General features: G+C 36.2%; 1 protein-coding gene across 1 annotated transcript in view; it reads right to left on the bottom strand.

The window, feature by feature from the left end:
• Positions 1-25,541, bottom strand: part of LOC134816660 (dynein regulatory complex subunit 3-like) — a 31,638-nt gene extending 6,097 nt beyond the window's left edge. Inside the window, exons 1-8 of the mRNA XM_063825602.1 lie at positions 25,360-25,541; positions 25,097-25,213; positions 24,781-24,947; positions 24,275-24,418; positions 23,980-24,099; positions 23,348-23,635; positions 23,057-23,188; positions 19,707-19,787 (exon numbers count right to left, since the gene is read on the bottom strand). Of these exons, the coding sequence (XP_063681672.1) occupies positions 19,707-19,787; positions 23,057-23,188; positions 23,348-23,635; positions 23,980-24,099; positions 24,275-24,418; positions 24,781-24,947; positions 25,097-25,213; positions 25,360-25,519 (1,209 nt within the window). The 5' untranslated portion in view covers positions 25,520-25,541. The remainder of the gene's footprint in view (positions 1-19,706; positions 19,788-23,056; positions 23,189-23,347; positions 23,636-23,979; positions 24,100-24,274; positions 24,419-24,780; positions 24,948-25,096; positions 25,214-25,359) is intronic.
• Between the last annotated feature and the right edge of the window lie 116 nt (positions 25,542-25,657).

Here is a 25,657-nt window from a genome sequence, read left to right as displayed (position 1 = left end):
TCATCCACATTTTCTATGGCTTCCCCGGATCGGGTAAGTCTATACTATGAGATATATAGCTTAATACTAAATAATACTTATAGAAATGTGGAAACTAAGGCCAAAAGACCACTAAAAATGAATAAAACTGCCCATATCTCAGTTCGCGATTTTCGCAACAGTGGCTTTTTCATTTTTCAAAATTTTCCCATGAAATTTAAAGAATAGCTTTGGAATCGTCACGTTCGGCCCGGATTTTTTCCATTTACACGCTTTTGTAAAAAGGCAATAGTGAAAGGTACGAATGGTCGTTTTTGCAGAAAAAGAGGGATTTTGCAGAACGAGGTAGGTGGGTTTAAATATGTCGTCTGTCCTAACGTCCTTAATTCTGTCCGTTACCATGACAACAAGACAACAAGACGCGTGCAGCGCGCAAGGGTTAATTTTTGGTGGCCAAAAAATATTTTTTTGCACATCATTTTATTTTCTGGCCACCAAATTAAAAAAAGGCCTAACTTAAAAATATGGGCCAAATGATAAGGTCTTAAAACGATTCCAAAGCTATTCTAAAAATTCATGGGAAAATTTTGAAAAATGAAAAAGCCTTGGGCTTTTTGGTAAAGTCACTTTTGCGAAAATCGCGAACTGAGATATGGGCTGTTTTCTTCATTTTTAGTTGTCTTTTGGCCTTAGTTTCAACATTTCTATAAATATTATAAGCTATATATCGAAGAGAATGTATCTTTTAGGCTTACCTTTCATATAAAATTGGTTTCATTCAAAACTATTTAAATTTCACCAGAAGCTGTAGAAGTCTCGATCCCAGCGGCTTGATAAATTTTAAAGAGGTCATTTAAAAATTCTAAAGTTATGATAAAAGGAAGTCTTGCAAGTATTATAACCTATAGCTATGGTATATTGCCCATACTTGACATTAAATCTCCACCCATTTACAGCTATTCTTTTAGAAAATAAAAAATTTTAAACGATCGTTTAGAAACTATGTCCAAATCTCGTATATATTTGTTCTTAGTGGCTGAATTTAGTTCAATGTAGCACGTGCTGTATACTAGCTTGTTAACTACTTGGCTGGGTAATATTGAGTGAGAGTGGTCCTGTGATTTGATTGGCCACTGCTTTTATTGGTTAATCGTTGTCACGTGTCAGCATATATATGGCTGCCCATACTTATAACATTTAACTTTACTTGTCTTGTCCATACAACGACTAAAAATAAACGAAGGAGCAGTATTTAATCTTATAAAGAGATTATTTAAAACTGGTAGTTATTTAGTAATGGTTTAAAAGGTTCTAACTGGATCGTGCGAAAAAATATCAGACTTATAATTTCCCCTATTTATAATTTGAATGACACATTTCAGTTACCATCAAACCATGGCAACTTCCTCCAAATATTTCAAGAATCCGACAACTACCTCTAGAACCGTTTATGTTATTTAAGCGGCCGTTTAAATATTTTGGATTATTTGATCTCAGTCTTACATAATGGTAAGCGGAGATTTTATGTTAGGTACGAGCAATATATATATTATAATATTTGCAAGACTTTCTGAGGTAAAAGTGTTAAAATTTTAGTCAGTATAATAAATGAAAATCTGACATTTGCCAAGCTACCAAGACTTGTACAGCTCCTTGATATGAATAAGCCTGATGTTTATGTGAAACTTAATGTCAAGATATCAGAGAGGCACAGGGGCGCTCTACTTACTACCGCTGTAACAAATGAAATATTATTGAAATGTGACAAAAATAACTAAACATGAGTCAATAGTATCTATAAATACTATTGACTTATGTTTAGTTATTTTAAACTATAATATGTTATATATAATATAAGCGGCAGTATTGCGACAGTACTGCGACAGTACTGCGACAGAACTGCGACAGAACTGCGACACTGACAGTACTGCGATGACAGAACTGTGAGTGTGACAGAACTACGATGACAGAACTGCAATGACAGAACTGCGATGACAGAACTGCGATGACAGGACAGCGATGACAGAACTTTTTATGACCGTAAATAAATTCTGCCGCAGTACCATGTATCTCTACAATTTAAAGTAGGCTCGACCCCCAAACCTATGGGCACGTTACTTGTTAGGCTCCTCTCCCTTTCATATAATGCCGTGTATATTATATATATATATTATGTACTTATTGACTTATATTATATATGGACACGTTCATTTGAGTTTGAGGATATTGGTAAATATAAGTGACCCTATTAAAAGGCACAGTGTAGTTGACTTTGTCACACTATGAAATTACACAAACCCTTGATGGTTAGGATAATCGTCCCATCCTCTATGCTAACTTTGTCACTTAACGATATCTTAATCAAGTGATAAGATATCGTTTAAATACGGCAGGCACGGAAATGGTTACATTGTCACACTATAAACATGTGACGGAGTAAATATGGACCCCTTGCAGCCGTTTTTGACCAAATTTTTGATTGTCCAGTTGATTGGATGGGTACATATGACCATTACCTACATATTTGACGACTTTTTTCGTTAGATGGTGCACTCAGGTTTACTCTGTCACACATTTAAGAAAACATGTGAAGAATGTTTAGGGCACCCTGATAAGCAATGCTGAGTAGTGTAGGTTTATTTGATGGCCCGGAAGTGCTAGGAATTGTTATTATATCATATAGTCGTAAGGAATTAAAACACAGAAGGCACAAACAAGTTTACTTTGTCACATAATCTTGATGATATCTGAACATGTGTGAAATTAAACAAATATTGATATACCAGCTTAAACCCCTTATATTATGTACTATGGATCAAACAACACTGCTAGTACCACGCACCAGTCACATAAATCATTATCGGGTGGTAATATGTTAACAGTGTCACAATTAAACTACCGCAACATGGTCAAAAATAGGGTAATTTCGTCACAAACAAATTATTATAACTCTGTTAGCTCCTTGCTGGCAAAATAACTAGTTCATTGATGATAAAGTTACATAGTATTCTAATAGAGGTATAGCTCTTCAAAATAGGGGCAAGACATGTTTACTTTGTCACATCAGTTATTATAAGAGTTAGGTAATCGTCATCAGATTAACAGATCTTTTTCGTAGTTTGGATCGATTAATATAGGCAATAAAGCATCCTATGCCAATTTTAACACACTATCTTGATACTGTTGGGGCAGGGAAAGTTAATTTTGTCACATTTCAGCGTCTTTGACAAATTAACCTAAAATTGTTAAACTTGAGCTCTGATGTTCTGGACAATATTCTACCGATTTTTTTCTGAAAGAATGTTGAATTCTAATAGAGTCATAGAATATATAGATCTTCAAAATAGGGGCAAGACATGTTTACTTTGTCACATCAGTTATTATAAGAGACTATTTTATTCTATAATCATTGTTTTTAACCTATTTACGATTTCGTATCATTTTTTGTGACAATGTAAACATCAACTGATCTTAACTTGCATCAACTACATTGTCATCATGTAAAGTTTTCCAGCCTTTCAAACCAAAATCAGATATAAATAATTCGCCCAAAATTTAAAATTCCATATATTGTGACAGAATTAACCTCATTTCCCAATAAACAAGTGCCTGTATTAGCTAACTATTCGAAACAACATATTTTAGGGCTACGATTGGTAGATCAACCATCAAATAATGAGTTAAAAGGTTTTTGAGGACACCTCACAGTAGAATAGAGGTATTGTATTCTGAGTGTGACAAAGTTACCCAAATATTGCCTTGTAACCGTTCGATCCCTTTAACCAATGTTGTATCATGATTGTTAGATTGACCTAATCTACTATATTTCAGACCAAGAAATGATAATTAGACAACTGCAGTTAACTAAGTCACACAAAATGTGACATTTGAACCATTATGGGTGCCTAACAACAATAGATTTTCTTTCTGAGCAGTGCATATGGGAGTATGTGTTACGTGGCTAATGTTCAGAACTTCTGAACGGGCTAGGTTAATAGATGTCAAAATTAAGCCACTATCGTCGAAAACGCTATCATTTTTGTTTACCAATATCCTCAAACTCAAATGAACGTGTCCATATATGCAACTATATAGTTGTCACTGATGATATCATGCTTTCATGATTGAAACAAGTGTTTGACTCAACCGGTCGTTTTTATTTGTATAATACTCAAACATTATGATTTCGTTTATCTATATACATGTAATAAAATCTTTGCAGCCATGCAGATTATTAGTATTACGTAGTTGAGATTAGCAAGTTTTTGATGTTGCGGAGAAGTCTTTAAATATTTTTATTGCACCAGAAGCTGTAGATGTCTTGATCTAGGCCGCTTGATAAATCGCAGAATTAATGACTGTCTGGGTAGTCAATTAAATTGTAAATTTTAAAGAGGTCATTTAAAAATTCTAAAAATATGATAAAAGGAAGTCTTGCCTGTATTATAACCTATGGTATATTGCCCATACTTGACATTAAATCTCCGCTTGTTTGTAGCAAATTGAAAAAAATGTAAACGATCGTTTAGATATTATGTCCAAATCTCGTATAGATTTGTTCTTAGTGACTGAATTTAGTTCAATGTTGCACGTGCTGTATAGTAGCTTGTTTACTACTTGGCTGGGTAATATTGAGTGAGAGTGGTCCTGTGATTTGATTGGCCACTGCTTTTATTGGTTAATTGTTTTCATGTGTCAGCATATGGCTGCCCTTAACTTCAAGTTGCAACAAAAACGGGAGGAAAATTAAAAATAAAGTCCCAATCTCACAACTTTAGTCAACCGATTGTTTTTTTGGGGGAAAAACAATAAAAATAATAAAAACAACACAAAAAACCAAAACCATGTAGTTTAATCTCGAGCTACCATTTTTAGAAAACAAAAAGAAATGTTTAAAATCCATTTTTTTGGTCACAGATCATAATGATCTGTAACCGGGGAAAAAAAATGATCTGAGATCATTTTTGAAAAGGCAAAAACAATAATCGGAAACTGCCATTGATGATGTTTTAAAAAAAGAGGAGAGTAATCTTTCTCGAAAAGTATGAACCTAACCAAAGTTTTGTTAGGTCTATGTATTGACTTATTGTTGATGTTTTATTGAAATCACAATTTCCTGAAATTACCAACTTTCAACTTCTTTCCAATCCTACTATTATTCTCGTGAAATCTTTGGCAAGCATTTCCCCCCTTTAAAACTATATATTAAAACTTATAACACAGACCAGCGTTTCAGGGTGACACATTTTCTTTCTTTTCTGCCAACTAAATTGCCAAGCGCTACCAAAATTGATTTTATCCTCAATATATCTCACCTATCTATTAGAGTAATAACACTCAAACACCATGTTTTTGTTTTTTTTTAATTAGGAATTGTTAAAAAAGTGAAGCCACTGGATTTAGATAGAGTAGAGGCCAGACTGATTGATAAATTTAAGACTAAGATTTGGGGCTTAAATAGGATAGCAGTTGTTAGATGATTTCATTTTTTATATAGTTTCATTTTCATGGTCTAGATGTGTTGTCACTGAATTTTAATATTGAGTTTTGATTCTTTGTACATGATTTTCCCCATATGAATTTTGAATTTTGATTCCTTGACTGGCGAGTTTTCAGACATTGGTCAGTTTTAGTTCATAAAAGTTTTCTGACTTACGTAAATTCAGGTCTCATGATGTAGTTTTTCAACGAAGATTTCAACCGGAACCTTGTGTGTTTACTTACTGTGTGTCCGACCAAATAAATGTTTTTGTTTATCTGTATACATGTAAATTGTAACTATGTAATACAATTTTTGCAGCCACTCATTACGTTTAAGTTTTTGATGTTGCGGAGAAGTCTTTAACTATTTAAATTTCACCAGAAGCTGTAGAAGTCTCGATCCCGGCAGCTTGATAAATCGCAGAATTAATAACTGTCTTGGTAGTCGAATAAATCGTAAATTTTAAAGAGGTCATTTAAAAATTCTAAAATTATGATAAATGGAAGTCTTGCAAGTATTACAACCTATGGTATATATTGCCCATACTTGACATTAAATCTCCACCCATTTATAGTTATTCTTTTAGCAAATGAAAAATTTTAAACGATCGTTTAGATATTAAGTCCAAATCTCGTATAGATTTGTTCTTAGTGGCTGAATTTAGTTCAATGTTGCACGTGCTGTATACAATCTTGTTAACAACTTGGCTGGGTAATATTGAGTGGGAGTGGTCCTGTGATTTGATTGGCCACTGCTTTTATTGGTTAATTGTTGTCACGTGTCAGCATATGGCTGGTCCATACTTATAACATTTAACTTTACTTGTCTTGTCCATACAACGACTAAAAATGAACGAAGGAGCAGTATTTAATCTTAAAACGAGATTATTTAAAACTGGTAGTTATTTAGTTATGGTTTAAAAGGTTCTAACTGGATCGTGCGAAAAAGATCAGACTTATAATTTTCCCTATTTATAATTTGAATGACACATTTCAGTTACCATCAAACCATGGCAACTTCATCCAAATATTTCAAGAATCCGACAAACTACCTCTAGAACCGTTTAGATTATCTAAGCAGCCGTTTAAATATTTTGGATTATTTGATCTCAGTCTTACATAATGGTAAGCGGAGATTTTATGTTAGGTACGAGCAATATATATATTATAATATTTGCAAGACTTCCTGAGGTAAAAGTGTCAAAATTCTAGTCAGTATAATAAATGAAAATCTGACATTTGCCAAGCTACCAAGACTTGTACAGATCCTTGATATGAATAAGCCTGATGTTTATGTGAAACTTAATGTCAAGATATCAGAGAGGCACAGGGGCGCTCTACTTATTACCGCTGTAACAAATGAAATATTATTGAAATCAGAAATGTGACAAAAATAACTATACATGAGTCAATAGTTTTTATAAATAATAAATTGACTTATGTTTAGTTATTCTAAACTATAATATGTTATATAGTATAAGCGGCAGTATTGCGACAGTACTGCGACAGAACTGTGATGGCAGAACTTTTTATGACCGTAAATAAATTCTGCCGCAGTACCATGTATCTCTACAATTTAAAGTAGACTCGACGCCCAAACCTATGGGCACGTTACTTGTTAGGCTCCTCTCCCTTTCATATAATGCCGTGTATATATGTGTAATGCTGTTAAATACGTAGCGTTTCAAGCAAACGTATGCATATAATGCAAACGTATTTGTCGCCGAAAATTCGCGTATTTCGGAAAAATTTTAGACGTATTCCGGACAAAATTTAACAGGGTCTAAATTCAATTTTTTCGGGATTATTGATTGGAAACTTCACATATTCTTACGTATTTCTCTCGAACATTGAATACGCCGTATTTTAAGCCGATTTTTTGACGTATTTAACAACGATGTATATATCATGTATATATATATGTACTTATTGACTTATATTATATATATGCAACTATATAGGGTATATAGTTGTCACTGATGATATCATGCTTTCATGATTGAAACAATTGTTTGACTCAACCGATCGTTTCAATTTATATGCAACTATATATATATAAAAATATATGTATAATATTTGCAATATACCTCGCCTATCTAACCGAGTAATAACACTTGAACATTATGTTTTCGTTTATCTGTATACATGTAATAAAATCTTTGCAGCCATGCAGATTATTAGTATAATGTAGTTGAGTTTAACAAGTTTTTGATGTTGCGGAGAAGTGTTTAAATATTTATATTTCACCAGAAGCTGTAGATGTCTCGATCTAGGCAGCTTGATACATCGCAGAATTAACTGTCTGGGAAGTCAAATAAATTGTAAATTTTAAAGAGGTCATTTAAAAATTCTAAAAATATGAATCTAAAAGGAAGTCCTGCAAGCATTATAACCTATGGTATATTGCCCATACTTGACATTAAATCTCCGCTTGTTTGTAGCAAATTGAAAAAAATGTAAACGATCGTTTAGATATTAAGTCCAGATCTCGTATAGATTTGTTCTTAGTGGCTGAATTTAGTTCAATGTAGCACGTGCTGTATAGTAGCTTGTTTACTACTTGGCTGGGTAATATTGAGTGAGAGTGGTCCTGTGATTTGATTGGCCACTGCTTTTATTGGTTAATTGTTGTCACGTGTCAGCATATGGCTGCCCTTCGCACAGTATGTAGCTGCCAGTGCTGCACGCCGCCGTTTTTTTCCAAAACGGCGGCGACGTTGTTAAAATCGTCGGCGGCGTAATCGGCGTGAGGTCACGTGATTTCGCAGATTAAATTTTTCGCTTAAATAATGGAGAGCAATTTTTGACAGTTTCAAAAAAATTCTTGCTAAAATTACGAAACGGCGCATTCGGCGTATAACTATAAACAGGTTCATGCCGTGTACGCCGTTTGAAAACGGCGGCGGCGGTGTTCAGCACTGGTAGCTGCTGTTACGGGGATTATCTGCTCGATACATTAGAATCATAAAAACCATCTTTTTAGACGTATTTTTTATCTATTCTATTTTTTCCGATCTGCAGGCAACGTGCAAAAGCATTTAGTGTAATCACTCTGCTCCGCAAAAACTTTAAACAGCCATCACTTAATCAGTTTTACACATAGCTAATTGTATCAAAATTACACTAGCGTAATTATCATTTAGAAACCCCCCCCCCCCCTCTCCGGAGACAGGTTTTTTGTTGTGTTAAAAAGCCCAAAAAATAAAAAAAGGTCGTTTTTTGAATAAAGTTATCTCAAACTGACATTTCCAATAAAACCAATCCCAATATCATTATTTTCCAAACCTTTTTTTTTCTTATGGGTTATGAATAAAAATTAACAACCCAAATCTCGCTATTTCCACCAGCGATTGCTTTTTTGGGGTTACAACTCATTTTTGCTCCAGTTTTTTTCTTTTTGAAAAAAAAAATTAATTTTTTGATTAAAATAAATCAGGGTAGACCCCGGCCCCTAACATTTTATCAGGATGGAGTCCTTTTAATCACCTCCAGCTCCCCACACATAGCGAAGAGTATTATATTTTTCTATAGGATCAGGATCATTTCTATAAACAATTTACAGAACTCATAGACATAGTATATTAATTGATGCTATGAATTTTGACTGATTAAATTTTGCCTGCCAATTTTTAAGTTTGGTTTAATAAATTATGATGATTATATATGAATTTTACTTGATAGAGTGCTTATCTTAAAGTTAAATGTTTTTACAGGATGTAGTTTTACGAAGATTTCAAGCCTTACGTTGTGTGTTTCCCTTCGTGTCCAAAAGCATTATATTATACATTTATCACATGCCTTCTCATGCGATATCAAAACTTTCGCCCACGAGGCTTGCCGAGTTAGCGAAAGTTTCGATATTTCCCGAGGCTTGCCGAGGGTTATATCGACATTTTCAATCACGAGGCTTGCCGAGTTTTGAAAATGTTGATATCGCATGAGAAGGCATGTGATTAATGTTTTATCACACTTTCTTTGGAGCCAAATTTGGCCGGGAAAGCAGAATTTGATCAAACGTTAGTTATAAATGTCACCAAAGCAAACTAGACATGTCGAACTTATTTATGTTTATAATATTCAAGCTATATATAGCTCTCAATGAGTTAGTATTTCAGATATCGAAGATACAATACGTACAATTAAGATCTCACGTGCTCATCACATTTATGACACAGTGAATGCTGTATGCCGCGCCCAATTTGCTTTATACTCACAAGTGATACGTAGTGCATTGAATATTATTATATTTATCGACCATGGGACTTGTACTTATTGGCGTCTAGAATATTCCGCCACGATCACCGCGTCTTATTAATCACAAATTATATCCTGCATATTAATTGGTGTGAGGTAATTTTATACTTGATCATTACTACCGAAAATATACTATGTGTAGAACATCCGTTCAAGTGTTGATTAAATACATCAGAGTCCTTATCATAAATGTGTATCTGCGATAAGGTGAAAGTATTTCCTAGTTCTTGTATTTAAATAGAGTTGTGGAGCTATAATTAGTATCTATAATCTATCAGTCCACATTATACACCACAGGCCCTAATTCACATCAAAAATGTTATCGTCCGTTTTGATTCTTGACTGTCTGTTATTTCAAAATGATTTAATCAATGCAACTTGCAATCGTTGACAAGTTAGAATTTTATCGAGTATAGTGTGCTTTATAGTTCTTAGTCAGTATTCATCTTCCTTGCCATAATTTGCCATTATTTGGAGCCAAATTTGGCCGGGAAAGCAGAATTTGATCAAACTTTAGTTATAAATCTCACCAAAGCAAACTAGACATGTCGAACTTATTTATGTTTATAATGTCCAAGCTATATATAGCTCTCGATAAGTTAGTATTTCAGATATTATTAAAGATACAATACGTGAAATTAGAATCTCGCGTTTCACATTTATGACACAGTGAATGCTGTGTGCCGCGCTGAATTTGCTTTGTACTGATACCTAGTGCATGCGATATTAATGTGTTTTCCGCCTATGGGTCTTGTACTTATGAGTCTAGAATATTCCGCCGCGAGCGCGTTTGATACGTAATTACATCCTGCAAATCAATTGATGTGAGGTGATTCGTATACTTTATTTCTATTAGATATATTTTGAGTCATTAAAACTGAAGATGTATAATGTATAGAACATCTGTTTTAGTGTTGATTACACCCTAGTCCTTATCATGTAATACTAATCTGCGATAAGGTGATAGTATTTCCTGGTTGTTATATTTGAATTGGGCTGTGGCGCCATGATTGTCTATTTATAAGTCCAAATTTTCAACTGTTCATGTTGTACTCGTACTACACGCCCTAATACATATATCAACAATATTATCGTCCGTCTTGATTGTCTGTTATTTCAGAATGATTTATCACTGGAACTTGTAATCATTGACTTTTATTGAATTTTATCGAGTATTAAAATATTGGATTTTATCGAGTACAGTCTGCTTATATTCATCTTGCCATTATATGCTTCACTAGAAATTATCAGAACAGCAGTAATATAATGTATCTCTTCAATACAACTCTAGATTGTTTTAATATCAAGAGCAGACATCCGTACTCTTTAGTATTGTTTATGAAAGTAACTCTTGACTTAATAGCCCGATAATCGGCCTGGTAATACCATTTTAGAACGCACTTCACCAGCCTTTTATAACTTTATAACCACCCTGGTCATTGCCAGGCAGTTCTCCCGTACTGTTAGCAATATTGAATTGGTCTAAAGAATGGCAGCATATCAATCATCGGACCTAAATTTGCCCCAGCGACCAGACCAATTTATAACTGAATTAGCTGATTAAGTTACGCCATTCGTCCCTTGATATCTTTATATACATAATATATTTTATAGAATGTTTTTGTTGCACTAACTAAACTTCAGTTAAAACTGGTGCAGGGATAGAATTTTCACTCTTTATTGTTCAGAATTTATAAGTCTCTTTATATATCAGCCACGAATTTCGCAAGCCATTCTAGGGGAAGCCGGTTTGGAAAATCCTAGTATAATTTCTGCACAATTACTATATGGAATATGGCTCACAGAAGATTCTTGTTTTGTGTGTTTTCTTCCTTCGAATAGATCAAATATCGTTTCTGTGTTTACTACTTTTTGTGAGGGTGACTGTAGTTTGTTCTGACACTTCCTTTTTAATTTCAAGTAAGCGATTAAGGAAATTAATGAGCCTGATTGATTGTATCGCTGACAAGTACCAAAACTTTGTGCAACTTTCAAGTCTGCTTGTAAACTTTGATCTCGTTTTCAGTAACCTTAAGTCGCTTGAAACTCGTACAAACCAGGGAGTTTTTACTTTGTTTCATCATCCGAAGCCTAATTAGGTTTTGAACTATGAAGTGCAGTAAAAAAGCAACAGCTTGAAAAAGTTTTACAACAAAAAATTGTATTTTGCTTAACACATCTCAAACGCAAGGAAATGTTTTTAAAACAAGGTATAAATATATATTTTTCCTAAATCTGGAAAATTTATCTGATCATTGCATTTACGGTCATAGACTACTTCTGGTTGTTGATTTAAATCTTTATTTAAATCAGTACCTCACAGTAGTAGAACAGTTGTTGAGAGTGGGCTCCTTGTTCCTATGGGAATATCAGACTCTCTCAACTGATTGATATTTCATGCCCCCGGGTGAGAGCTAGTGCTCCCCATCGGGGCATGCAATATCAATTCTGCTTTCCTGCCAAATTTGGCTCGAAAGTGTGATATTAATTGATATTATTATAAATATCTCCGGGATTTCGACGCGGGATCATATTATCACTCAGCCCGGCCCGCTGTTAGATAAACATCTCAAGGTGATATCATCCCGCCCCGGAAATTTGTATAAACCCGGCCCGCTTTTCAGTCGTAACTGATGTTTATCATTCAATTCTCCGACTTACAATAATCAATGATACTGCTGATTAGAACTCGATAATAGTAGAACAGTTAGACGCGCGATCACGTGGGCGCGTCACGTGCGTACCACGTGCCACCAATAGCATACGCCGGGTCTATACCACGTGACACGAAAGCGCACCACGTGATATGAAACATCGTAACCGTCCACTTCTTTTACACGCTAATTCCTGGGAACGTTGCCAAAGCAGCTAATTCTTGGAATTTCTCCAACGCGTGGCGTGAGAAGTTGGCGACTAGCCAGCTACCCTTGTCCGTGCCCTAAAAATAGTATTGTTTTGCTTGCTCTCCTTCCAGCTCTTGTTCCTGCTAACGTTCAAGCTATTGCTCCACTATGACAGATCGGTTTGACATTCAGATTGATGAACTGCTTTCCAATCGTGTTCCGGACAGTACAGTTAGAGTCAACAACTGGGCTCTAAACAAATTTAATTCTTGGCTTCAGTCATCCAGATTTGCTCGTGACTTCAATGACTTTGACCAAATTCCTGTTCAACGACTCAACTACATTTTAGAGTGCTTTCTTGTTTCTGTTGGATTTGACTTGAAGATGAAGACTATGTATTCTGTCTAAAAGTATAAATCCCTTGTCGAAATCGCCGGAGATAATTATAATCCATAAACACTTCACGCTCAGGGCTAAATAAATGTAATCCCTCAGCTGGCGCTTCGGGATTACATATTAACACAAAACTCGTGCGCTGCGCGCACTCGTATGTGTTTATCAGATCATCCCGCTAGCGCGGGATGATCTGTTATATAAACCCTTTGCGTGGCGGGTTTATGTTATTATATTGATTGATATTATTGTATTGATTGATATTATTATATTGATTGATATTATTGTATTGATTGATATTATTATATTGATTGATATTATTATATTGATTGATATTATTATATTGATTGATATTATTATATTGATTGATATTATTATATTGATTGATATTAACGATACATTTGAAATTATCTTCAGTTTATCTTATGTTTAGAGAGAGTATTTTAGCTTGAATAAAATAAGGCCCGTACTAAAAGTAAAGACCTTAATAAGGCTAGTCCCTACGACTAAAAATAAGCGAAGGAGCGTGAGTTAAACTTATAAGCTGTCAGTTTTGTAGTTACGGCTTAAAAGGTTTTGGTAATTTCGCTGCGCTTATTTTAAATAACATAACCATGGCAACTTCCTGCAAATATTTCAAGAATCCGACAAACTACCTCTAGAACCGTTTAAATTTATCAAGCGGTCGTTTAAATATTTTGGATTATTTGATCTCAGTCTTATATAATGATAAGCGGAGATTTGATGTAATGTATGAGCAATATATAGATTGTAATACCTGCAGCAAGACTTCCTGAGTTGACAGTGTCAGAATTATTTAATGAGATCTTTAAAATGTTCGATTTATTCGACTGCCACAGAACCGGTTTATTTAGATATTCTAGTCATTATAACTCTGCTATTTATCAAGCTGCCAAGACTTGTACAGCTCCTTAATCCTTATGTGACACTGTGTGAGTTAATGTCGTAACGGGAGCAGGAATACCAGTTTAAATGCATTTATTACCGGACAAAAAAATATCCGAATATTTTTAAAGAACTGAAATAAGGATCTAGATTGTGCAAATATAAATATTTTTGAGTCTAACAAATATTATATGAAAGGTAAGCCTAAACTAAATATTTTCCAGTATTGGACATTTCTTGATAATATGTGGATTGTGACGCCAAAATACCAACAAAAAATGAATAATATCGCTAATTAAGTGTCAGCACAGACTTGTTCTGTTCGATTTTAGGCTTCAAAATTTAAATAACGGGTGATGAATAAAAAATGGGACTTTTTCAAGGGTCTTTTTAGTGTCGATAAAACTATTTTTGGTTCAAACCAATGAAACAGCGTTGTAAAGCGGGCAATTTTAAACAAGTATGGTCAATGACAAGCGCCCATGAGCCCATTTTGATTGGTTCAGGAGGGCTTCTTTCTTCAAGCTCAAAAATCCGTCTGTACAGTTAAGCCTAAAATCGTGGTGGCGCAGTCTCTTCTTTTTGTGCCCTAGGGCCCATGTATGCTTGCTAGCCATATTCTGGGCATGTACATGTGTTGCCAGGTTGAGATTCACTTTGGTCGATCACTTTTGGGACGAAATTAACCCTATGGGCTGCAAGTAAAGATGTGGTTTTCGCAGAAAAATACGATCTAGCCCCATCCTAAAGAACCCAACCACCTTCCACCCTTTGGAGATATTTTCTTGTAGGAACAACACCAGGCAAGGCTCCAAGCACTTTGATTTTTACATGGTACCATTATAGACCTGCTAAAGCCGATAGTTTGACCTAGCCTCGATCTTTCACACGGTAAAATTTTACCCCTCAGGTGGTTTTGAGCTCAAATATCTTCTTACTGGTTTTAGCTACGCTGATGGGTGTTGAACCCTCGTCTTAAGCATAAAATTCCCTACTTCTTGACGTATGGACACCAGTCAGACCGAAATACTTCTTCTCAACGATAGAAAAATATAGCGTTTAGTCAAGATTATACATATTTTCGAATTTGCTCCGAATTCCCATTTTTGGGTCTTATCTCTAATCCTAGGGGCTTTGACACCTTTCAGACAACAAACATTTAGTCATGTGACTGCCCTGGAAATATGACCGAGAGTACAGCAAAAACGGATCACCAGGGATCTCGGTAGGGGAACTGCTTGTGGCTCACCAGCAGTTCCTACTGGGTCATTTTCGTAAGTGCCATAATATTAATACAGGATGGCCTTTTTGTCTCTGTAGCTCTGGCTACCGACCTCTGCTGCTAAATTCGCTTTATTAGGATGTGATAGATAGGAAGTTTAGGATACTCTCTGCTAAAAATTTTTTGGTATGGAAGCTTTCACTACCCCAGCAGGGTCCAGGGGCTCCGCCCCTTGGCGGGGGCTAGGGGGGCGCAGCCCCCGGAAAATTTTTGCGAAATAGGGTGTTTTAGACGACATTTGGCATTAACGAAATTTTTAGGACAGCAATAAACTGGGATTGAAAAGAATCAAGTACTCACATAAATTTGGTAACTTCACAACAGCAATCTGCATTCTTCAATCAGAATATTTCACTGTGTTCCAAAACTGACAGGATGTTCCTCTTTGATTTTTATACAATCGAAAAATTTTCTTCGAAAATTTCCTCAATTAATTTGTCTTTATTCCAAAAAAATATTTCGAAATTTAGGAGTAACTTCTCAAAATTTCGTCTTTTCCTCCCGTTTTTTCCTCCCAAAAAAATTTCCTCCCAGGCTGCCTGGCAAGATGGCGTGTTTCTGGATGTGGGGAGTTAGGGTTCAAGATTTTAGGAATTTATTGTGTCATCAAATATTATTATTTTAGTCTCTAAAGTTTAGTCTCATCGAGACGAGTACGATCCTTTACAAATTATTTCGAAATAACCAATTTTTAAAAATTCCAGGTTAAAAACTGTGAATACTGTTAATTTTGGTGCAGCATTTTTGTGTTTTTCATGCCTCCCGAGTCCCGGTGGATTTAAGCTATTCACATTTTTAAAGGATACCCTAACAGTACCGTATATATACGGTATATACTATATATACACCCTATATAGCACCCTTTACAGCCTTGCAAGGGGTTCACATATTACGTAATCAATGTTTTGGCAATTTTACCACCTCCCCCCAGCTTCAAATTTTGTGAGTTACATCTATTGAACAAAATTTCAACCGACAAACTACTTAATGAACCTTTTAAACCTATTAAACGGCTGTTTAATAATATTGTGAAATATTTTCCCTCATAAGCAACATGTCAAGCTGTCCCTTCCTTGATTGGGTACTTTGTGCCATGTGTGGATCTTAATAATTGGGCGAGTCTTAGGACTCCCGACAAACCATTTTGCGAATCGTTTAAACCTATTAGACGAACGTTTAGATATTTTGAAACATATGCTCTCAGGAACGCAGTGGTTCAATGTAAGGCATGAGCAATATATCTAGGGTATAAAACTTGCAAGACTTCCTGCGATCCGCAGTGTCAGAATTGTTAAACGAGCTCTTTAAAATTTACGATTTATTCGACTGTCAAGACGGTTATTATAGTCGCTAATTTTGCGATTTATCAAGCTGCCGAGACTTCTACTGCTGGGCGCTGGCCGTAAATAAATATTTAATAAATTGCCCAAAGCAGGGGAGCATTATCAAACTAAACCTTTCAGTTACCTGCCTGGCTGCATTATCCATGTTATAGAGATCTATTATGGTATTTTGGCAGATAATCGAGCTGTATAAAGAAGTTTGTTCAACCTATTTGGAAAGTAAGCTCCTTATCTAAGTATCTAGAGCCATAATCCCACTTTCTCCTGATTCATAGATATAAATTATGATTTCCCTTGAATGGGATTTCAAAGAATAGCAAAATGTGCAAATAATTTAGTAGTTAATATTGGTTAATATTGGTTAGTGGTTACAATCGGTTATTATTGGTTACTATTGAGTATTGGTTAATGGTTACTATTGGTTACTATTGGTTACTATTGGTTACTATTGGTTAATATTGGTTACTATTGGTTAATATTGGTCAATATTGGTTAATATTGGTCACTATTGGTTGCCTGTGGAGGCAGGAAAATAATACCCACCCAGTAACTCGATGGGTAAATAATTTTAATGACTTGTGCTATAATTCTTATACAATATAATATATATCCCACAATATGACTTCGACTGAGTGATTCACATAAAGTTGATTCTTCTGATCAACTTGATGTGACAGGAATTATTGCTGGTCGGTCAGAAAGTGGATATTATTTGTCATTTCTTTGATCTTCCTTTGAACACTGGCACGCAATCAATATTTATTTATTTTTTGACAGAATTTATTAATATTTCTTTGAAATTATTGCCAGCAACAGAGAGTGGCAGGTAATGCGACACAGAAATTAATCAATTTTTCCTGGTATTTAAAGAATTCGATCAGATGACTCATTCAGCTGATGCCAAGTAATGAACAAAAGAACGATGCTTGATAGCTAGAGCTCGTCTTTTCAGCTCAGCTGCAATTTGAGACGTCACGGTAGGAGCAGTGAAAAAACTCGCCAACCGTTGTCCCGAAATCTTTTGTGCCTAAGGCACATGAGTCATGGATCGGGGAAAAAAATAGTACAACCATTCAAAAAATCACTCAAGCTACCACCAGATTACTGCACTGTTTTCCAGTGGGGACGGGGGGGGGGGGGGGGGTAAACATACATTTTTAAGTTCTCACAGAGTCACATATTGTGTGATAGAGACGAACAAGTAGAAAAAACCAGATCAAAATCACTAGTTTGGTCTTGTTCTCTTCTTGGTTCCATTGTCCACCACTTTACAATTCACATCATGACACCCAACCACCTCACCATTTTATTTCCCCAGTATCTTCTTTTAAGATGCCTTACCATATATAGGAAGGCAAAGCATTCTCTTACTATTTTGAAAAAAGAGGGAAATTAGGGCCATAAGTAACTGATAACAAGAATAAGCTCAAAGTAGTAGGTTAACTAGGCGCCCCAAGGTTGGATATAGGTTACCTACTGGATTTAAAGCAATACTATGACATACTGTCTCAACTTTTAATTTAATTACTCAACTTCTCAAGCATCGACAGAAGTAAGTTTGCCATGGTTGGAGTCCCAGTAAATCCCCCCCCCCCCCCCCCCCCCCCATGTAACTTATTAACATGGGCCGCTACCCTCCCCCGCCACACCCCTGTGTTGCAATACTATTAAATATTTTTCAGTAATATTTGTTGAGTGAGTATTTAATATCTACTACTACTCGCTCATAATACTCTCTAAATGAAGTAGTTATCCAGCATATCATCCTATCTTAAATAATTTGTAAAATATTTGTTTAACCACCAAGTTATATGGCTAACAAGCTAACCAACCAGTTTAAAAGCAGCAGAGACAGGTTTCAAATTAACCCCTTAACTTTGTCAATCAATGATATTAAATATTAAACTTTCAGCAATGTCGACGAACTTATTGGTCTGAGATGGCAAACTCTAAGAGATGGCAAACTCTAAAACGCTAAGAGAGACACGTGGAGCTGAGAACGCTCTTGACGGATGATACTAAAACCCTGAGAAAAAGAGCACGCCGGGTCAGTCCATTAACGATGGACAAGAATAACTCTCGCAGATACCTTAGCCTACCTACATTGAGATCATCAACATAGGTGATATCTCCTCTCTGTGGGGTGGTCACATCGTGTGACCACCCCACAGAGAGGATATCTTTCTGTCATTCCTCCAGCAAAGCAGCGAGTTTGAGTTCTGAGGAGTGTAGCCCCTGATAAGCGGTTTATCGGGAAGAGATAGCATAAACTGGGTAAGCTGCGATTTTAATTGCTCCCGGTTACATTTACCTGGTACCTGGTTGCCGATGCAATTCATATGGTAAGGCATTGCATTCCAAAAGTTTGGGCCTATGACTGCAAATGAATTATCATACAGTGACTAATTTGCTGCTGAGCTGTGTCTGCGTGTAGATGGAATGACAACAGGGTTTCCAAACTGCGCGTTAATTTCGTTGCTGGTGTGGTGAAGTAGAATCTTCCACACATGAAGTAGAATGAACCGCTTCCTGCAATGCTGTAGTGTACCTAGTTAAGTATAAAAAGGCGTGCTCCGGGACGGTCTAAGCTAAGGAAAGGGATCAGGGAGTTGTAGCTAAAGGCTATCAACCCAACTAGCTATATAGTCAAAGATAGCCGTTGAAGATGGTCCCATTAATAAAGATCAGGTAATCCAGTAATCCTTGCGGTGAAAGCTTTCTGTACGCGTTCAAGCTCCTGGGTGTCACTTATCTTGGAAGGGTGACATAGCGGCAGTAAGCTCCTGGGTGTCACTTATCTTGGAGGGTGGCATAGCGGACAACAAGCTCCTGGATGTCACTTATCTTGGAAGGGTGGCATAGCGAACAACAAGCTCCTGGGTGTCACTTATCTTGGAAGGGTGACATAGCGAACAGTAAGCTCCTGGGTGTCACTTATCTTGGAAGGGTGGCATAGCGAACAACAAGCTCCTGGGTGTCACTTATCTTGGAGGGTGACATAGCGGACAGTAAGCTCCTGGGTGTCACTTATCTTGGATACATTTTTTATCTTGATAAAATTCTGCTTATCTATTAGTATTCAAACTCTTAACTGTATTATAGTTGGTTTACTTATCAAATAAGATCTTATTCAGTGTTTTAAGTTTGCTAACCAGCACAATACTTGCATTGATCTTTAAAGTTCTGTAAATTTGTAATAATCTCATTTAGTTACTGGGTATTCACCTGAGTGAAGTAGTTCTGAACTATTTCCGTGAATGTTCCGGACATGTCGCTCATTGTCCTCTCGAAATCTTTATTTACCTCCTGAAAAATCAAAACAGTAATAAGAAAGTAAAAAGTAAATATTAAAAACAGTAAAGAGAGATAAACAAAAGCTTCAACCTTGATTTATTTCTTGATATCTTTGATTATTTTCTTAACAATTAAACGGTCATAATATGATGAGTTAAAGGATCATGATAATGATCATATTGATTTATTTTGTTATATTTTGGTTTGTAGGGGACACCAAGAGTTTGTGATATTTGAATGACATTGTATATTATGAAATGACGGAGGATTTGGTAGAGTATAACTTTTGCCAAATTTTATTGTGGACAATTTGGAGTGAACAATTTTTCTTAGTTGTCGAATTGATGATGAAACGGTGTTTTACAATACAATATGAAGTAATGTGATGATATATTTTTGTATTACATTGGGTATGAAATATTCAGCGAAAAGAAAACAAAAAGTATAAAATATTTTAGTTTGGAAACTTAAGAGGTATAAATAAGTTTTATAGTTGTAAGAAAATTGTAAGACAATTGAATAAGCAAGACGTATACGTGTAGTTATACTTATAAAATTAGAAACAGTTCTCAACGAATATGACACACAAGTTTTTAAATGATTGATAAACCAGAACAAAAACACTTATTAAACTTAAAATGTTAAATTCGAACGTAATAGTAAGATGCATCAGATCTAAACAGCAACTGAAAAAAGTAAAAACCATTAAAAGTGTGTAATTGCGGCCCACCAGCCACCAACACCCTTAAAATATTAACCATTACATTCTATTATTATTATACAATGATATGCGTTCATTCTAATAATCATCTTCAACGTTCAATCGTTCAACAATCCGCTAAAATATATCTTCAAACTTACACAGCTATGCATGTTCCACCAGACAGCCAGAACCTTCCAAGATTTAGAAGAGGGTTTGTAAAAGGAGGATGGTAATTGGTAAAACTTCCTTTATACTTCCTCAGAGGTCTGCCTGGGGTCACGAGACCCGGAGACCTGGACCTGAGAACTCCAATAGTACCAGCTGAAGGGTAGATTATATCTACGCTCTCGAACCCCTCGACATAACTGCATCGTAGGAAGGGGGAGGAGCAGAAATAATTTCTGTAGTGGAATCCGGGGCAGTCAGATTGGGAATTACAAGTCCTTCTTGGTACGCGTTATTGTATGAAGGAGGTTCTGCTGTGGAGAGTTCAGAAAACATCCTTGAAAAATCTCCTGGCCTATCTCTTTCTCTTTCTCTTTCTATTTCACTTTCTCTTTCTGGGGGTGTCCCTGGGGGTGAACAATGGGGTGATGGCATCATTGCTGCATTCCCATCACGTAATGCAGACGGCAGGGACAGGGTAGGAGAAGCAGGAGAGAGGGAGGAGAATTAGCAGGAGCATGAGAAGGCGGTGAAGGGGGTTTCAAATGTTCCTTTTCAAAGGTACGGTACCAGAACACTAACGTGAATAAAATAGAACCGTCATGAAACGCTTCCCATATGTTCAGATTACATCCAAGTATTTTGAAGGCAAAACCGTACAGTACCGCATGAGGAACAAAGTACATCATCTTGATGAGCATCCAGAGGGGTAAAAAGAGGGTTTTAAAAGGCTCGTCCCCTCTTCTTGTGACTGGTCCTACTGATAGGGTGCCTAACACGAACAGAGCTATGAAGGGTAGGATGAACAGGTAGTCGTTATTTAGAGATGTGTTACTGTAGAATATCTTATTAGTAGGTTCAAACAGATCACATGATTTGTATCCCATTCCAATAGTCGTGTTTACAGGGTACACATAGTTTTGTAACCATGGAAACCAAGGCACTAGTTGGGATTTGCTGTACTGTATTGTACTGTACTGATCACAATTCGCCAGCATTTCATCGTAAGGGAACCTGTGATAAGAGTCAGGAGAACTCCAGTTAAGAGACATATTAACGTAGTACCTAGACCTCCACTGAGATATATTAGCGTGGGTCCAATTCGGAACCTGGGAGTCAGACTCCGAGAGTGCAATCTGCAGATATGAGTTTAAGTTAGTTTTCTGGTTTTTAAGATGGTGTTTCCACTCGGAGTTGGTAGGGCTGTACACGAAGTACCCGGACACACTGGAGAGATATCCTGTATCATAGCACGTTACAGGTATCCGCTGTATCTCTGTTACATTGCAGAAACCACGCTGTAAACCTGACACTTTCCACAACATTGAGCTGAATATGGTACAGGAAAATACAACGAGACCTGAAAAACACAGGATAAAACCAGACTCGACTATGAGACCATTCTTAGTCACCCTGATACTCTTGCTGCAGTCTCTGATTCTGGTTACATTGCACATTTCACCTTTAAGATATCACAATATATTATACTGCATATACTGCGGTTTGTGGTTCGTCACGTTTAATCTCATGCCATGACCTATGGAGTATGGAGCTATGGGATTGGTAACAAGAAGGATAAACACCTCGTCTTGAAGAACAATTTTTGTACAAATTAACAAATTTCAATATTTTACAAGTTCTACAATAACAGCTCAACTTTACAAACAATGTCAAGCAAAATTGTGGGGAAAACAAGAGCAACAGAGCAAAAAGAAGAGCAATACGTTAAAAGATATGGAATGACTCATGATCTTCCTACTCTTTACACAAGTTGTGCAGTATACACTGGTTGTGATGTGAGCGGCCCCAAATGAGCTGTTATAAGATATCATGTATATAGCTACTAGTGTGTATTGTAGGAATGTTTATTGACACTGCACTGTGCACTCACTGCACTGCACTGTGCAATGTGGAATGTGAGGTGTACATTACATTGTAGCTAAAACACATGGACACAGCCAGTACACAGAGACTACACGTTTTTAACTTCTCGGTAAAGCAGTAACAAGTTTTGCAACAAGGAAGTGCATTATAGGGATGATAAGGAGACATTGCATATTCTAAATACCATTCTAAGTTGGTAAGTTGAGAACTCAAGATACAGATCGTCAGTGATAACTAATAGTTATGATTACAGCTCCAAATAATTTACTTATACCTGTGCAATTAAGAAATAAAACGGAAACTAAAGAACATAACCATGACTACAATTAATTAAAATTGATAAGATGAAAATAACCACGGCAACGTAAACTCAACAGTCATTGCCTAGTATGAAGGTACCATCGAAATAGTAATGAAGCATATAAAACTAGATTAGAGTCGCATAATAATCGTGACTTCGTGTGACGTAACGTGAGAGGGATTGTGACGTCACGTTAGATTGTGAAATGTGACGTCACGTAAGACTCACCTCTAGCTGTTCTGCGAGCTGTAATTCGTATCCCATCAGTGTATCCCACACAGTGTTCAGTTCCTCCTGTAGCTCTGAGATTTTGGCATCAATAACTCTAGCATCACTCACTTGACCTAGTTCAGTCAACACCTGGGCAGTGGGAAAGAAATTGAAATGATGTACACTTATGAATATTCCCCGTGATAAACTCACAACTTCGCAGACGTTCAGGATTTTAGGGAATTTCTGTTCCAATTCTGCTAAAAATTATAACATTTGAGAGACACACTTCTGAAATGTAACTCTAACCTTCTTTTTGTAAGCTAGAAACTCGTTAATGCCAGCCACACCCTGCACCTTATCGGCCTCTTTGGCCTTGTTAACAGCAGACTGGAACAGACTCCTCTCACGTGCTCTATTCTGAGCTTCCTTCAGGCCAAAGGTCACCAGCTCCTCACAAATCTTACAGAATTTGGACTTGTAGAGCTCGTATGCTTCTATCATTTGTGGGAGCTGGTTTAGTTTTGGACCGTCAACATCCTCGAGGAAGAGGTCGTCAAAGAGCTGACCACCCATGAGACCGTCAACAAATGCTTCCTGGGAATTAAAAAGCCGTGAAAAGAATTGAAATAAAAAAGAGGTTTTTTTCGTTTGCGAGTTTAAAAAGACTTATTTCTTTGGAGAATATTCCGAATAGCTAGATGAAAGAGTAATATGACACAATTTGTCTCCTTATTCTATGCTTAGTACTATCAAAATCCAAAGTTTGAAGGCAGATTTTAAATAGGCTAGAATCATATATGAATTTTTACCCATACCTCGATCTTAAAGAAACGACGCTAAATTTGAAAATCCCACAAATGTCTCTATTCATAAAGTCTAAAAATTGTTCAATTTTGCCGATGAAAAATAGAATCAACCAAAACAGTCAATGACCTTACCCTGAGTTCCTTTTCCTCAGCGATTCGAGAGATTTCTTTCTCTTGCTTCTTCTGATCGTCTCTCTCGTTGTGCTCGATAACATCTATAGCATCCTGGTACTGAGTTATAGCTTCTTCTCGCTGTGAACAATTAATAATTTACAAAGTGCGGTCAAAATTAGACAATAACTGTTCATATATGTATTTAATATTCAGTCGATGGCAAGGAGTAAGACAGTCAAGTTATTTTTATATTCTGAGTTCAATTATTGACAAAGCTGAAAGCAAACTAAATTATAATCTGAAAAGAACTTACCATATGACCGGAAACAAGTCTGAAGTCGAGATAAGTAATTGAGGGTAGATGGGCCACAACATATGACTTGTAGTCACCTTCCGCAAACGGATTTCCAGCGACATTCAGACAGGACAGTTCACGGAATCTTCTCAGATAGACTACCTAAGGAAGATTTAATTTACATTTCGCATGAAACTGATGTAAGACTCACTATACTAACACACTATGTAAATTGTAATATGTATAGTCTATACTAACATATTGTGTACGTCTAGGATGCTTCCCAGGCCATGCTTGCAGATTTGTCAACGGACGCGCGCAGCTATCGCTAGTTTTTAAATGCTTAAACGCTACTTTCCATAATGGAAAAAACCCGTTTCCATAGTAACGAGTAGACCCTTCCAAATAAATGCGCGCGAGTTTGTTTACCGCTGAATTCACCAACTGTCGTCCGACAAAGACAAATTGACCGCACTCTCGGCTGGCAGTTTGCAAACTTAACAATGATTTAAGTTGTAACTCACGTTATCAATTTGAGAAAGGTTATTGTTTCCGATGCTAAAAACATGCAAGTTCACAAGTTTGTCCATGTTTTCAAGGACAGTGATCTGATTGTTGTAAAGCGTCAAATCCTTCAGCTTGGTAAGTTTTTCCAAGCCCTCGATCTTTTCAATATTGTTGAACGATAAATCTGGAAATACAACTAGAATTATTTATTGTTGAAAACCCTTCATACCAATTATTTACTCAAACCTTGTACTATCGTTAGGAAATTATTTTCCAATCTAAACGATGAATAACCAATATTTGAACAGTCCCATTTACGATAAATGGGCTCACCTAACCATTCCAGATGAATAAGTGAGTCCAGGTTCTGAATCTTCTCAATTATATTGTTATCCAAGTTCAGTTTCACCAGATTGGTAAAGAACCATAAGTTGTCTATCTTTAAAATATCTGAAAATGTTATCTTTTAAAATCTGTACCATTTCAGTATACTAAAATAAGCCAAATTTGGGAAACTAGTCTTCTTGTTCATTTAAAATTCTCAACAGATCATTCAACAATTATTTCCCTAGTTCATCAAAAGAAAAACCACTAACTCTTGAAATCGAGTCGTAAACTTTCCACCTCACTAAAATCCAGACCCTCTTTCTTGGCAATTCTACCAGCCTCGCTGGCTGTTCCTTGCTCCTCAATGCACTGTTTCAGTAAGTCTTCATCGATAACAGTTGGTTCTACTGTATCGTATAGCCTGTTCATATCTCACTAAATGAAATCTAATTTAGTGTCAAGATGCACTTGGTGTCTGTGGTGAAATGGTGATTGTTTCGGAAATGAAACACTTTCATATTCACATAAAACTTATAGGTATTTGAATATGTTTTCTGTTCAATTAAG

This window comes from Bolinopsis microptera, chromosome 6 (assembly GCF_026151205.1).
Source record: "Bolinopsis microptera isolate Bmic1 chromosome 6, MBARI_Bmic_1.0, whole genome shotgun sequence".
Classification (NCBI taxonomy): Eukaryota; Metazoa; Ctenophora; class Tentaculata; order Lobata; family Bolinopsidae; genus Bolinopsis; species Bolinopsis microptera.
This window is presented reverse-complemented; position numbering and strand designations above follow the sequence as displayed.